Here is a 16,023-nt window from a genome sequence, read left to right on the forward strand (position 1 = left end):
TTTTAGTAATTTTTTATGTTCTTTCCCTCTGTAGGTGTCTGTTTTTTATCGCTCCATGCTAAGGTTGCCTGGAAGCAATCGTTGTTAGAGATAAGGCCGCCCGTTGCCTATACTTATGTGACCTGCTTCGTTATATGTATTGGTTGTATAAGGTACCGAAGTGAAAAAAAAAAACTTCTAAAATTTATTTGAAGCACCCCTATAAAAAAACTTGTCAACTGTAAACCGTCTGTCAAACTGTCACGTCTATAGTCTCGTTAAATGGAATGCAAATTTGTGAAAACATGTTTCGTGTTAAATACTTTGGGTCATCTTGAATTTTATGTGCCAATCTTAAAGTAATCTATAAATGTCGATCTTACGCTTACCCGGATAACCGTTTCTATAAGTTGGGGATTTCCCTTTAATATATATTAGATTTTGACATGCGGGAGTATGGTTCACACTGAGTTTCGTTCATTTATAACCCTAACATGGATTAAAAGCATTTCCTTTTTTAATGGAATCTCGCTGTTGGCCTTAAGGGCCTTTACAGCTCAGCTAAGGCTGTTTTGGCCTGAAAGATATTCTCATGACTAGCGCGAGGTCTTCTGTGAGACTCGAAAACTGCAAGCAAAACAACGTTTCCAAAGTTTTGCATTCAAACGATACCGGGTTTCATATAACGCCATCTATGATTCTATAATAACATTATTTATAAGCAGTTTATATACTATAAAAAAAATCATTTATAATCGAAATCAACTCTATGTTTTAGTTGCATCTTAACCCACCACACAGCAGCGTCCAAAAGAAAAAAAATGCGTTAGTGATAAAAAGCTGGCGTATTGAGGCCTACAACGAATAATCAATATAAATAGCTGTCGTAATAGAAAAGTAATGGCGTAGTATCGAATATACGCCTCTCTCCTATAACTGTTCTCTAAACTGTCATCCAAAACTACCACCTTGGACTTAAGTTTTAGAAAGATTATGGTTACCGTATCTACTAACATTATAAGCCATTTTTACTAATCTATTACGGCAACTATGCGATATTAGTAATTTCACTCACGACTTCCGTAGTGAGACAGTTGATGGGTGTGGCTCGCGGTGGCGGGGCTGGGCGTGGCGACCTTCGACCTTCGTTGGGAGTGCCGCCACGGCCTGGTGTCATTGGGTAGCCTGAAATACAATGGAGTTCTCATAATTTAAAAGATGGATAGTGTTCGGGTTTCACTTGAACATTGACCTTGATGACACGGCTCATGTGTCGTTTCAATCAAGTTACGTCACGCGACAAAAAAGGAGCCATGCTTGTCGCGTCACAAGTTCTTCGCAACACTTACTTTCGAGGTTTAAGATGTACCATTATTTGAATTTAAAGCCCAATAACTTGAAAAAACATTGCCTCAAATTATATATCTATTATAGGTATCTGTTTCATAGGTCATCAGCCTATGCCTGACGCACGCAGTCGTGTTGCATCTAAGGAAAGTCGAAATCCTCACGATGTTTTCCTTCGAACAAGCGAGTGTTAAATGGCTAGGCCAACACTGATTTTTGTATTTCATTCTTAGGGTGAGATTAAGAAACATTGCAAACTGTCAAATGTCAAAATTTACGTAAGTCAGACTTGACAGCTGACGTTTGTAAATTTAACCCTTAATTTTTACATTTTCACTTGGCATATTAAATATTAGCCTTGCTTGGATATCATAAATTCTGCAAAATAAATTTCTCAAAGCCTCAAACACAGTTAACCAAATAATACCTTGTTCACTGCTACTAGATTCTGTAAAACTCGGAGTACCCTCTGTCCATGTTGGAGTCGATCCCTCAACAGATGCCGGAGGAGTCCAGCAGACACTGAAACGTGATAATCGTATCAATATCCCTTCAAACTTGTCTGGTATCTGTTTTATGTGGCAAGTAGGTGATCAGCTTTTGCCTGATTGGAAGCTGTCGGTATAACGATGTTACGTCTTCATACGAGTGATAAAAGAATAGAAAATCTCCTTTAATCTCAAAAATAAAACTAACCTTGCTTCATTGCTCCTGGCGCTGCTCAATGCAGCTGGAGTGAGTGCCAAAGACGAAGCCGACGACGTTGTCATGACACTCGCACTGGAAGCCCCACGGCGTCGTGAGGCACTGGACGAGGTTGTTGACGAGGAATTGGTTCTACTGGTCCTCGGTGGTGCCTCTTCGAACGGTGGTGGTGGGGTCGAACAGCACGGTGCGGCTAAAGTTATACTAGCTACTGAGAATCTAGCGTAGGTTGGGGGAATTCCACTTAACCTGGTTAAGGGGTTTTGGGTGCAGGGGCTGTATAGTTGCCAACAGTTACTCAAGATTTTAATGCTGGATGGCTGGTTCTACAAGCGTCTTAATATGGCAATTTTTAACTTAGAAAATCATTTAAAATACTGGAAGGGGGGATGGAGGTATTTTACGACTTCCATAAAATCTGAATTTAATTAAGATATCTAATTCTCTTAACAAATTGATATGAATATTTATATCGGGTCTGTAATTTATGTACATAAAATGACGCCAATGATTATGGATTTAGGCAGCCATTTTCAATTATGAAAATGGCCATGATTCTGTGAAGAGTATTTCGTTTTAAATGAAGCACGACACCGGATAGCGTATTATTTATTAAGACGGTAATGGCTGGCATTAAAATAAAGCAGCGAATGGGGAAACGCCGCCATTTTGACGTTATTTCTGTAAGATTAGCAATTATAACTTTTGTCAGTTTAAGTATTAATCGACTATAATATTACATTTAAAACTTAAGGAAGAAGACAGTAAAGAAATAAGAAAGAAAACAATAAGGACACAAAGACAGGTCCCCTTTTACGGTGGACTTACGAGCTTAAAGTTGGTGGGGAAGATAGGGAGAATACTCAAAATAAAGATGGTGCCAGTTGGAAAAGGCCTATTGTAGTTATTGAAAAAAAGAAAGGGTGTGTTTCAGTAAGATGGATGTTTTAAGGATTCTTGAACTTCCACTCCGATTTCTGTATCTCTTTTATGATTTGTAGGGTTATTGTTGTTAGACAAGTTGAGGATCTGCCTCCTGTGCCCGACACATGCCGTCGTGTTGAGTTGAAGCCAAGCCGGTTTCCTCACGAAGTTTTCCTTCGTCAGAGTGTGTTTTCATTGATGCACCGCTAAAGCCACGAGGCCAACAATGCTCTCACCCGACAAACAGCACGCAGTCTTTTAAAGCTCAAAGGTCACAGTGAAATATTGTGCAATGTGTATGAGAAAACTTCAATTAAAGACGTTGGATATTCATTTTCGGGCATGAAGTAAAAATCTAGGAAAGTCTTTGGTCTTTGAGACAACGTAAAGAGACCTATCATGTCCGAGACGAACACAAGATAAACAGCATGCAGTGTTTTAAAGCTCCTTGTGCATTGCATATGAAAAAAGTCTATTAAAGATATTGGATATTCATTTTTGGTCACGAAGTAAAAATCTAGGAAAGTCTTTGACCTAAGAGACAACGTAGTGTCCTATCATTTCTGAGACAGACACAAGACAAACAACATGCAGTGTTTTAAAGCTCGTTGTGCTTTGCCTATGAGGAAAGTTTTGTCAATGTTGGATAAAAACAAAAAAACTAGGAGTAAATTTACAGCCCACTCTCAGAGGTGCTTTGAATGGCGTTTGGCTAGTTTAATATAAAAAATCTAAACAATAACCAAGGGACATGCTTAGTAATAAAATAAAAACAGACAAAAAAGATTTATTAGGCCAATTACAAAGCTATCTCAAACTCTTTCCTCATACGAAGTATTCTTCGGTTAGATCTTCTCAAACTGGTCTTTTTGATTTCGCCAAAATGTCTGGGACGGCTTTCCGGGACCACTGTGACGGAAAACTTTCGGATTTTATCTGTAACATTCGGTACTTGGAGCTGGATTGGCGGCTTGGGTGCTGGTCGTTTTTTTGGTTTCTCCACCCTTGAAGCTATTGAACTGGTTTCAGACTTTAAAATGTTCTGAAACATATCAATTTGGGTCTTGGCTTTCTCGTGGCATATCGTTTCTTCATGTGACCTCTGTCCGTGTTCTTCTGTGTAGGTCTTTATTTCAATTTTTGGTTTAATCTTCCTTTCTTTCTTGGACTGCGTGAATGTGAATTTCTTTGATATCCCCGAAATTATTTTTTTTGTTATTTCGGGTTTTTCATCATTCAACTGGTTTTTTTCTACCTTAACTCCCTCTCTTTCTTGTGGCGGATCAATAACATCAACATCGGACATACTCTGCATTATTCTAGGCTGTTCTATTTCTTTATCTTTTCTAACTTCTCTCTTTTTAATTATATCAACTGGCTCGTGTACTTCTCTCTCGTACACCTTTTCAGGCGTCTCTGGCTTATTGGTGGGTATTTCTGGTTGTTTTACTGTCCTTTCGTCTTCAGATTCAGACATATACTCTTCAACTTGGACAATTTTAACTGGAGTCGGCGTCTTCTTTCCGAATTTCATAAGAAACGGATAACGGCTTTTCTTTGCCGTTGTATCTTTTACTGTCTTGTATTTAATATCTTTGATTTCCTCTATAATAATCTCGTCTTCACTCGAATCGGTAAAGGATTTGTCATCAAATTCACCATCCAAGTTTTCCATAGCGTCTTTCATGTCGAATTTAGCCATCATATTCGATTGGGCAAACAAATTTGGAGGCTTTACAGCCTTTAAATCTAATTTAAGGTCTAAAGCGTGGCATGCAATATCATTAAAATCATGCCTATAAAGATCGTCGTCAAAAAAGTCACCTTTGGCATCAAACGTCGGCTGATGACCGCCACGTTTCCCTTTAGGAGAACCCCTAGGAGGGACAGGAGGCGGTACTCTCTGTTTGGAACCTTTGAGTACCGCGGGGAAGGCGTCCGGCTCCATTTTGGCCGGTTTGACAGTTGACACAACGGGCGACGTGACCGACGTCGGTGTTATTTGCGCTGTGACATCTGTCAGTGACACTTTTGAAATGAAACGCGGGCACAGATAAAAGCGTATATTTGGCAGATTAGAAATCCAAAATGGCGTGTTTGTATTTGTGTTTTTTAAGTTGGGCTTGACCGTCGTTTTTGTTATTGGTGCGAGAAAGATAGATAATAAAAATAAATTTTACCAATAAGATCCGAAAGTCGAAGCATGGAACAAAGATAGACGAACATAAGTTTATATTACTGAAAGCGGTTCTAATCCTATCCTAACTCCTAAAAAAATATCTGTAAGAATGTAGAACGAAACGATAGATTATGTTAACAACGAATTCACACGTCAAGCTCGAATCAAAGCTCATAACAAGTCCATCGACGCGATAGTTAGTTCTACATTCTCGGACCTTTTTTAATAAAATATAACCACATGTATTGATATTTATCTATATAACACACTTAATATAAAAAATGTATCATTCGTCATCATTTATATCATCATTATTATTTGCTTTATTGTTCTCACCTGTTTTGTTAAATCCACTGGAACTAGCTGCTCCTATCCGAGGCAAGCATGAAATTTGTATGTAGATATTATAGTAAATTATTTTGAATTTCATACTTAAGTAACTACAGAGCAGGTCAACGACCCGAGTACGAGTCATTGCCTGCCATTCAATTCCGTTTTTTATGTACAGTTGGCGATTATTGTCAATATTTTAATCACAGTAACTTTTCAGCCCTTATTTTACTGTATGGCAAGCTGTAAATTAATATACCATAAACTAAGAATTCACCCAAGATCAATTTTAATTAATTTATTATATATTATTAGGGCATTTGGAAAAATAACACTGGCGATGTCACAAATAATATTAATTTGCGATGCCAACCTTTTTATGAATTGGTACGATTTTTGACTCTAAGTCGAATTGGTTCGGACAAGTTTTGAGTTTTTCAGCGCAATTGTATCCCCCCCAGAATACGAAAGGAAGCCTGTGTGTCCATCACCTAAAGCTGGATGTTCCGATAGTCGATGCCCAGAGCTTCTCCACAGCGGAAACGTGTGGTACCGCCCTGGCCCTCATGGCAGATGTACTGATGTCAAAATAGATCTACATACCCCACTTAGAAAGCTCCTAGTGTTGCGGGTAACATTACATTATTGTACCACGTAAAAGTCGTGCAACTATGCGTGAATAAGTATATATAAGGCTCATCTGATGATAAGTGATACTGCCGCTGAACGGTCCCAAGTCGAATTTGCTCGCAATTACTGCAGTGGGCAGCTGGTTTCAGATAGTGGTGGTGCCCACTAAACGCTCACTTGTAGATAAAGGATACAAGAAACTAAGCGGCAGGTATTAATCAAAACACTTACAAACACTGTGGTAAATGAAGATGCACAACTCTACAAGGCCAAGGGATCAAGCCGCTAGGAAAGTGACTGGTCGTCGACGATTCCAACTGCTATATGTTCACAATTTTATTGAATAGCGATGGTCCCAATAAAGATTATTTTCGAGCGTATTCCTCTATTATCTTTTAGATGACTTCTAACTTTATTAGGCCTACACTACACCGTACACGTATTGACGAGGTTTAAAAAAAAAAAAATTCAATTAAAATCTCATTTAATAACATTTACACTTTACATCATATAATATCAATAACATCTGACATCTCAGATTATACAATGCTGTCTTTTTGGTATACTTATGTAACTGTCTGAAAATGGCCACAAAAATGTTTTTATACCAAGTGGAAGTTGGAACATGATATTGAGAGCAAGGAAAAATATTTTTATATAACAGGGGGCAAACGAGAGTGATTTGCCGATGTTAAGTGACCACCCACGGACTGTGTGAGAATAAAAATTATTTTTAAGAATCGGTAAGCTCTTTGATATCCCCTTGATCCCCCAGATATTGGGGTCCCGCAAGTCGAATTGATACGGATATCTATATACCTATATACCTCTCGGCCATCGACTACGGTTGGATCAACTTTTGCCGGATTTGGCCGAATGTTTGTTTTCCCTCCGTAGGAGAGAGATAAAAATAGCAGAATAATTGTATATAAATGAACTCGTAAGTAATTTAAGCCGGTAATTGGCGGAGTTATCACAAGACAGTAAATGTATAGTCAGGAGTTAACACAAGAAATTCCAGATGTTTCTCGTTTCGAACAAGACACTCGAGTCGCAGAGCCAACGGATTAATAGTAACTGTAGATTTTATGATATTTTTGATTTTTAGTAACTGAGGAACCAGCTGCCCACTGAAGTATTTCCAAATCAATTCGACTTAGGGTCTTTCAAGAAAAGAGCGTACAACTTCTTAAAATGCCGGCAACGCACTCGCGAGCCCTCTAGCATCGAGTGTCCATGGGCGGCGGTATCACTTAACATCAGGTGAGCCTCCTGCCCGATTGGGCCCTGTTCTATAAAAAAAATATATTTCATTGGATCAACTTTGGATCTCTTATTCAAGATTTTCGGGGCCATTAACATATTTTAAGATAAATAAATTCAACTAAAATCAGCTATGTACTAAAATTGTATATAAATTGCTTTTACGAACCTAATCTATAATCTAATAAAATAAATAAATTTATAGTAAATTCTTTGTGATCAAGGTAACAGAAATAAATCTCATTCGATACAGCCATTTCGACACTGACAAAGGCTAAGTGGCAGGTCGAAGGAGACCTGGCCGCAGACGCACGTCTTGGATGAAAAACCTTACACAGTGGTTTGGTCAAAACACTATGATGATAGCCAACATCGAAAGGGGATAGAATTATAAACAGCATAGGGGAAATGAATAATCTTGCACATGCCGATACTCTCTCATCATCATGAGGTTTAAAGGGACTTAGGGCCAATGGTTATACAAACCACAAACTCGCTTTAAGCGCTGCTATGCCAATCGAATGGTTTAGAATATTATGGTCTTCAAGAAATAGCTTTTTGGACAATGAGTTTTTTTAGCCAAGGTAGCGTCTGTAGATTTATCATCACTTAGGGTCTTTTAACAGCGTAAATGATCAGACATTAGTCTGATGAACCTAAAGGTTTTGTAAAATACAACAGCAAGAGATGTCAGGAAATCTGTATTTCTTTAACAGGAAGTGTTTTCAGCATGATTTATTAATTTCAGAAAGTAGAACACATGTGCCGAAATTCATTGTCGAAAAATGTGTAAAAATAAATACTTAAGTTAAAAGCATATATGTAGAAATATAACTGCAGACATTTGTGTCGAAACGGGTCCTGCCCCATCGCTTATATATACATGTAAATAAAAATATAAATTAAATTCAGAATAATTTTGACAATACAAGTAACTACTCAAAATATCGAATACACAATTTTCTATAATACCTAAAAGCTAGTCTTGAATGCCTACCTATAAAGATGGTGAGGCATTCGAGCCCATAACTCTAATAGCCACAACATTTTTGTAGCAGAAAAATATATAGAGGTTTGATTAAGTATATAAACGCAAAAGCGGTTAGGAGTACAAATCCTCATGTACAATAAATAGTATTGATATAAGTTTAACTTGTCACTGGCTTTGTAATTTTCTTCTCTAACGTGACAATAGAAGGGGTCAGGCGCGGATGTCCCCTCTAGTGATTAAGCGATCATGTCCTTTAATCTATCAGTCCGCTGGCGGAACAAAGATAATAGTACTCCCACTATCTTTGCCGGAATAAATTGCGGATTTATCCAAGCTTTTTACATAGACGACTTCCTTAATAACTCGCTCAGATTCGGAATCTTTTATATATTCATCGCCATTTAACTTAACCACAGACACGTGTTCTGGTTTAGGTGGTTCCGTTTCCTTAGGTATTTCCGGTAATGGAGATTCTGGTTTAATATAGACAGTTTGTGTTGATCTTACTTTACGAAACCTCATATCTTTCGGTAAAGTCGAGGATTCTCTTGGTTCAAAAGTATTTGGTGAAACACTTCTTGCATGTCCACTTGACATGCGCAATGTATTTGCTTGAACATCTGTATTGGGCGTGCTTTCCGCTTTCACCAGTCCTATATCCATGAAAAACTTTTTAAATTTCTCGACAAACGTCGGAGATTTCGCCCTATTGAGACTCATAGACAGCCTCTCATTCTTGGTTTCTATTATCTCTGGTATATTCGACGTACTTTTATGTTTCTCTAAGACATTACGTTTCTTCTCAAATTCCTCTTCATCTATAAATGGTATATCTTGGAGATTATCATCATTTCTCGTATCCACCGCCGCATCTTTAACTGTTTTCACTGACTGTGATTCATTAAATATCTGTGGTACGCTTGTACTAGTGTTATCTGTTTGAATACCACTATCAGCCAGACTACCGTTTATATGAGAACTACCCGCTCCGGTACTTAATACTTTAGTCAGCTGATCAGATAATGTATCCATTTCTCTGATCCTATACATATTTTCATCATACGAAGTCCCAGGTTCACGAATTTGTAAATTTGGATCGAAATCAATTCTTCTGAACGGCCTATCAATTTTCAATCTATCGGATAAAACTGATGGATATTCAGTTGTGATTTGTTGTCTCTGATATGTTGATATAGTCGTATCTGTAAAATCGCTCAAACTAGATCTCACTGAAGACCTAGGCGATCTGATTCTCATAAAATCCGGATTATAATCCTTGATCGGTCGTACGTACAATCGTCCTGCGTAAGAAAGTTAAGATGTATTCTAGGTTCCTTATTTGGCCTCATACATTTCAGTTTATTAAACACCAGTCCACAAACACTTCACAACACTTAACGCGTCAAAAACGGATAATTCAAAAACATATACAAATATGCGATTCAAATAGGATCAAATTCACAGATAAACAAACAAACAAACATGGCGGCAATTCTTTTCTAAGTCGTAATAAAGGATTGGGGTCGGGATTAAACTGAAATGTATAAGTAGGGAAGACATTTAAACTACATAAAGTGTATTTTTATCACTTGTCATGCTAACATGCAATAACTAAAGGATAATTACCTTTTAGCTGGATTGGTCCAAATAGGGTAGTTTTTAATACTACGCTACTATAGGCACAATTCGCTACTAAAGACTTACTAGAAACTCTTTTACAAAACCTCTAGCGCATCTAACGAACTCTTAACCAAATAGAAGCTTATGCTACCCAGACACGTTTTTTCCTAATAAAAACTACAATTATACCAATATTTTTCTTCATTAAGCCTTCCTCAGAGTTCAAACCCCCGCGAACTTCGATTCGCCTTAATATGATTTTACTCGACCTACCTTTTTAGTAACAAAAGGAACACTTTCCTGTGCTACCCCAGACATGTTATTTCCTAATATAACCGGCAATTACGCCAATATTTCTCTCCGTAAACCTTCCTCAGAGTATAAGAATTAAAATTACTCTAATTAGTCCAAAATTTATATATTGTCTCCTACTACTACTAGTTGCTTGGCTTATGGCACCAAAAGCTTAAACCAAATCTAGTAGCGAATTGAGTTTAATTACGTAATAAAAATACACTTTAGATTTAAAATAATTCAAGTCTTAAGCGAGGTATGAACGAATTGATGAAAATATTGTCGTCTCATTCACACTTTATGTTAACGATTTTTTCGGAAGATAGGTTAATACCTATATCGTTTTTTGAACTTAAAAAGGCATGTTCTTGCACAAGGTTGACACTTGAATAGTAAAGGAAACAGAGGATTTACCTCAAATAATTACGTTATATTAAATACTAATATAGCTGTCTCTCTCAAATTCGGACAGATCTAGCGAGTCATGAATGATTCAATTTACGACAGGTTATGTCTTGTAAATACAGCTATCTCCCTCACATTCGTATAGATTCAGCGAGACACGTACATCAATTTAAGACGGATTGATAGGATTCAATTCAAAAGGATTGTTATCCCACACTTTAACACAAAGAGGAAAAGAGATGCATTGCCCCCAAATTCGATAGAGCGAGTTGTTCAATAATGTAAAAAATAAATGAAGTTTCAATGTCTAACGCTATTACGTTAGGAGGGTGAAACGTATACGAGTAAGTTTTAGCTTTTCTACACATTTAAAAAACAGAAATAATAATTGTTTAACCACATTAATTTTAAGAGTTTTTCTTCATTTATAATGTTAAAAATGATGACCAAGCGTATACTCACTCATATTCGTAGAAGCGAGACAATCAATTCCAGAATAAATATTGTTGTCCCATTCACATTCATAATCAACGAGGGAGACAATTGCCACAAATCACACAATTTTAAAACAATGTAATGAATGCAATATTCTAACCGATATATCGAAATTATGATTCGTTTTTGATACCTACAAGCTTACCTCTTTCGGTGATAGTATTTTTTTTTTAAATTTTCTATTACTTTTTGACAGTTTTACATTCAACTCTTAACATGCTCGTGGTCATGTTTATTCATTGCGTCCAAAACATGTTAAGAAAAGAAGTGTTTTTTAATCAAATTAATTCACTGTTGAGGTAAACTTGCAGGTACCGTCATTTTGTTTCCTGTACCCCGCATTTTCAATCCTGTACTAACCTGGGGTGTCGACTTCCTCGATAGCTCTGGCTGGCCTCGCGATGCTTTTCCTCTTCGACGGCGAGTGTTTCAGTGCTGAAAAACATTTAGAAGTACTTCAATAAAAAGCCTCTGTAGCCATGACAACGGTCTCAAACCAATTCGTTACATTCCCAAGTAATTAAGACATAATAGAACTAAAAACAACGATTTTAACCATACATACATAGGCCGCAAACGATCTACCGGATGCGTTACCAGCCTTTTAGGCTGTATTTAGTAAGGTTTACATTTCCGTGTGGGTTAAATGCTAAAATAATATCGATAATGAATGATCTATAAGATCGCTTTGCAACTCAAAAGGCGGTGATGAATTGTTGGAATCACTTCTAATAGCGATTCCAATGTCGACCTGAATCGAGTACGCTGGTATCGCTATTGGAAGCTACAAATCATTCAAGTCGCTAATAAAATACAAAATTCCAACTAAAATATGACACACCAAAAATATGCTATATGACTCCCAAAAAACGGTAAATTATTATAAAAAAGGACATATATAAAAAAGTAGGGAAAAAAAAAGAAAAATAATATTGTAGGAAAATAACATATTTTTACAAAAAAAATACCACAGTCATGCTTCAAAGCTGAAAGAATAGAAAATCTAGCGCGCAGGTTGCTATCTAGGCTATCAAAATTTCATTTAAAAAAACACAATTTTAAACTTGTAGTCGGCTTTTCTAAATTGTTATAATGATATCTAAACTAATTATACACTGTCCATTCATTCAATGAGCGTTTCACATTTAAGTGTCTAAATTTCTTATAAAAAAAAACACCAACATATTTGCTATAAAAACATTTCTTTTATCAACATTATAACAATTCTGACAGACACCATGCCAAAATACACAACCCCGACTTACTTAGACCTCCAATGACAGCGCCAATCCATTTACGGACAGTTGAATAGGAAAAGAAAACCATTATTTTTACATAGCAACACATAATATCTTAATTAAAAATGATCAATAAGCATTGTAATGATCTAAAAAAAACATGTTTTCTGACATTGGTAATGATAAACATGATTTTCGAACAAAAATAGATGTACGTCAATAAAAAATTGTCGAATCTTAAGGTGCGTAAGAAAAAACAATGTAAAAAATATTTTCTAAAAAAAGACCTATTTAGAAAATTTGCGGGCAAGGAAACATATTTCTGAATTGAAAATTGTCGTAAATTTTGTCAGAAATATTATTTTCTAAATAAAAATTATATTTTAAGAAAATATTTACCTTACAATAAAAAAAACTTAGAAAATATTATCTACGTTAAACAATAAAAATCATGCGAGAAAAAAAATTGCAAAACAAAATCAGAAAGTCGTGTATTGGTGCATAACTAAAAATGTTTTTTTTTTTGTATTTTTGCTTATTATCTTTTCGTTTCGTTGAACCTAGATAATCTATTCTATTAAAAAGAATATATTATAACTTTATAAAATGATAACTGATACCATAAACATCGTTAAAATGCTTGGCAAGTGCGTTGCCGGTATGCTACGCTCTTGTTGAAGTATCCAAGTTATTTTGATTTTAATCATTTAATTTGCGGAGGTATAGAAACATTTCGTATCAAATACGATCAGTATTTTGAAAAGTCTCCTTTTTCAGATAATGTCTTTAACACCAACACTCAACTAGAATCACCATAGAATTTTGTTGAAATTTCATTCATGGAAACTAAGTCTCGATTTAATAGGCTATTTGATATGAAAAGTGTAGGTACAATGATTCATGGCCGTAATAGGACCGTGTCATAATATGACCGTGATAGGACAAGTGCCGTGCGCGGACAGTGAGTAATCTGTATAAAACATGGCGATACGGAGTAAATATTCATTCATTTACATAAAACTTTTTTACGTCAGTCACGTGACACGGAACGGTCACATTACGGCGACGATGACGTAACATGCTTGTAGATATTCCACTTATCTGTCAAATCCAAATATGTCAAAAAAATATAATTTACGAATGACAATCCACGAAAACAGTTTGTTTACAAGCAAGTTACGTTGTACTCGTGCGACATAACTTGCTAGTTGTGGCAGATTCATGAAATTATTAATAAGCCAATTCCTATACCATATTTATACCGGTAAATTTAGACATAAAAATAGTGGTCAAATAACAAAAAATCCCGGAAAGCCAAAAATTGGTAAAGAGCTGGGGTTTACCATAACAAATTAGGTTATAAAAATCGCCATCGCTGCCATGTGTTCTACAAAAGTTATTCGAGGTCAAAGGTCAATTTTGAGGTTTTCAAACTCGACAATTGTAAGTTTTATCAAAAAACGTTTCAAGCCAAAAATATAGATCTTAAAATTTTCTAAAAAATGGTATTTACAATTTTTCTCCTAACAGTTACCATTTCTGAGTTATCGGGATGCTAAAAGTCACATTAAACATGATATGCACACATCTACACACCACCTGAGGTAGTGTACTCGGTGCGTTTTTTTTACCGTGGTTTCCCCTGTAGGCCTATTCCACTAACGGTAATGAAAATTTTTGGATAATTTAAGGAAAAAATACCCGTGGAGTTCTAGATGTAACCTTATTGTTGCGTCATCACATGGCCAGGATAAAATCAAACGAGTAATTACATGATCGTTATTTATTGACAAACCGCCCGTCTAAATCGCAACGGGGCCGACAACAGTTGTCCCCACAACATCTCCCTTCTTTAAAATAAACTTTTACATTATATTGTTTTGTTTACCCATTACAGATTTTACATAATAAACATTTTTTTTTAATCCGTTTACGCTACACATAAAAAATACAATTACACTAATTATAGAGGGTTGTTTGTTGTCTGACAAGTAGTACCGTGATAACTATTAATACAATTCCTAATGTTTTCAGTTTGCTTTCTACCATCTCTTGCAACGTAGGTCCCTGGGCCTAAGCTAAAGCCACATTATTGTTAGCTTCTTTAGATTTATAATTGACCATTTACTAAGGTAATGTTAATTAATAATGCAAAACCAAAAACTAAAAACTTGCTAACCTAATGGTCCATAAACATTTGATAAGTTTGTTAACTCATCATTGGAAATTCTAAAAGTCCGAATGGTGTCATGATCGCGGTCTTTTCAATGTCATCCGGAAAAAATAGGTATGCAATGGTAAACTCTAATAACGTCGAGTAAAATAGTCTTACAATCCAACAAATAAGCAAAATCGTGTACGGGCACGGGATAAAATCCGGCTTCGTTATTGCGTTTAATCGCCTAGTCTCCGCATGGCCCAATCTCGCCGTTTTTCTTAGGAACTATGTGCAGCGGATTAGACCATGGGGTTTTTGATGAGCGACATATACCGATCTCCTGCAGTACTTTGAATTCCTCCCTTACACATTTGTACTTATGTGGCGGAAGTTATCGAGCACGAGCGTGAACTGGAGAACCTGTAGTAGTGATACACATTATGCTTAGGATTATTCTTATAATTAACAGGTTTAGTAATCTGGATATTTACAAATTACGTCCAAGTATGGATGACTTATGTCAAAAGTGGTCACAGAAGCTACGTTACAGTTCAAAAAAATTGTAACCACTGTTGTAGTCCATAACACGTAGGCGATGCGTCGGGGAAACTGCAGAGATATCAGTCTCATGTACCTGCGCACATTCTAGTTTCCCATCTTCCAGGAACAGGGCTGCACACACTCCTTAAATCGGAAGTGGTAGAAACAGAGCTAATCCTAGCTCTGAGGGCTGCGATGGGTCTGGCTGTGATTGTGAGACTGGGAACGTTGACGGCGACGACTAGAGTCTATCCTCCTCGAAGTGCTGCGAGATCTCTTTAAATTGACTAACCTAAGGCCCAGTTTAGCAATTTCAGCCACAGTCTTATCGTCCCGTCTAATAGGTTGAGGCGAGGATAACTCAGAAATCTGTGGCTGCTGCGAAATCGTCATGGTTTTGTCGGCCAGTGGCCAAATTATCCATATCCTTAGTTTCTATTACGGCTAGCACGGCACGCACGGTAGTGAGAAGATGGGTCCGCCATAGTATCCTTAACGTATCGTCAGGTATTTTCTCCCGTCCTAGATCGCGCATACGACGAAGAAGTTGCGACTGGTTTGGGTCGCCTAGCTCCATTTCTCCAATCAGTTTTGGTATCTGGCGATTCTACGATTCCTCATAAATAGTCAGCAACATACTCTTAAGAGATTCATATTTTTTACTGTCAGGGGTCTTGATCAGTTACCTGCTGTATAGCCTATTTACTCAGTTTTGACACAACAATCTGGAACTGAGTTTCATCAGCAAAGACAGAAATTGCCGACACATCTCTAAGCTCCGGCTTGATTTGCAGTGCTGGGCGTCAGTCTGAGATGATTGTCCTGGTACCGGATTCATCATGAAAATTGGATCTAAATTTGTCCACTGTAACTTGCACCACCAAAATGAGTTGGAGGGGTCGGGATTCATCAGGGTCACCAATGT

At 36.8% G+C, this 16,023-nt stretch overlaps 2 protein-coding genes across 6 annotated transcripts in view; both read right to left on the bottom strand.

Annotated features, from left to right (window-relative positions):
- Positions 1 to 2,239: 2,239 nt before the first annotated feature.
- On the bottom strand, positions 2,240 to 4,903 carry LOC123690568. The gene has a single exon (XM_045634172.1). It carries the CDS (start codon positions 4,901 to 4,903, stop codon positions 3,755 to 3,757), a length of 1,149 nt encoding a protein of 382 aa, XP_045490128.1. The 3' UTR covers positions 2,240 to 3,754.
- A 621-nt stretch (positions 4,904 to 5,524) lies between these two features.
- The window catches only part of LOC110992642 (phosphatidylinositol 4-phosphate 5-kinase type-1 gamma), a 32,850-nt gene continuing 22,351 nt past the window's right edge, over positions 5,525 to 16,023 (bottom strand). The window contains exons 13-15 of one of the 5 annotated variants that reach the window (XM_022258533.2): positions 12,428 to 12,433; positions 11,523 to 11,597; positions 5,525 to 9,649 (exon numbers count right to left, since the gene is read on the bottom strand). In XM_022258533.2, the coding sequence (XP_022114225.1) occupies positions 8,610 to 9,649; positions 11,523 to 11,597; positions 12,428 to 12,433 (1,121 nt within the window). In that variant the 3' untranslated portion in view covers positions 5,525 to 8,609. The remainder of the gene's footprint in view (positions 9,650 to 11,522; positions 11,598 to 12,427; positions 12,434 to 16,023) is intronic. The other 4 variants (XM_022258531.2, XM_022258534.2, XM_022258532.2 and 1 more) reach the window with 4 other exon arrangements.

Source organism: Pieris rapae, chromosome Z (genome assembly GCF_905147795.1).
Source record: "Pieris rapae chromosome Z, ilPieRapa1.1, whole genome shotgun sequence".
In the NCBI taxonomy this organism is placed as follows: Eukaryota; Metazoa; Arthropoda; class Insecta; order Lepidoptera; family Pieridae; genus Pieris; species Pieris rapae.

What these genes read in the sequence shown, in the direction of transcription:
- LOC123690568 (XM_045634172.1), bottom strand. Translation starts at nt 4,903, where the DNA reads ATGGAGCCGGACGCCTTCCCCGCGGTACTCAAAGGTTCCAAACAGAGA.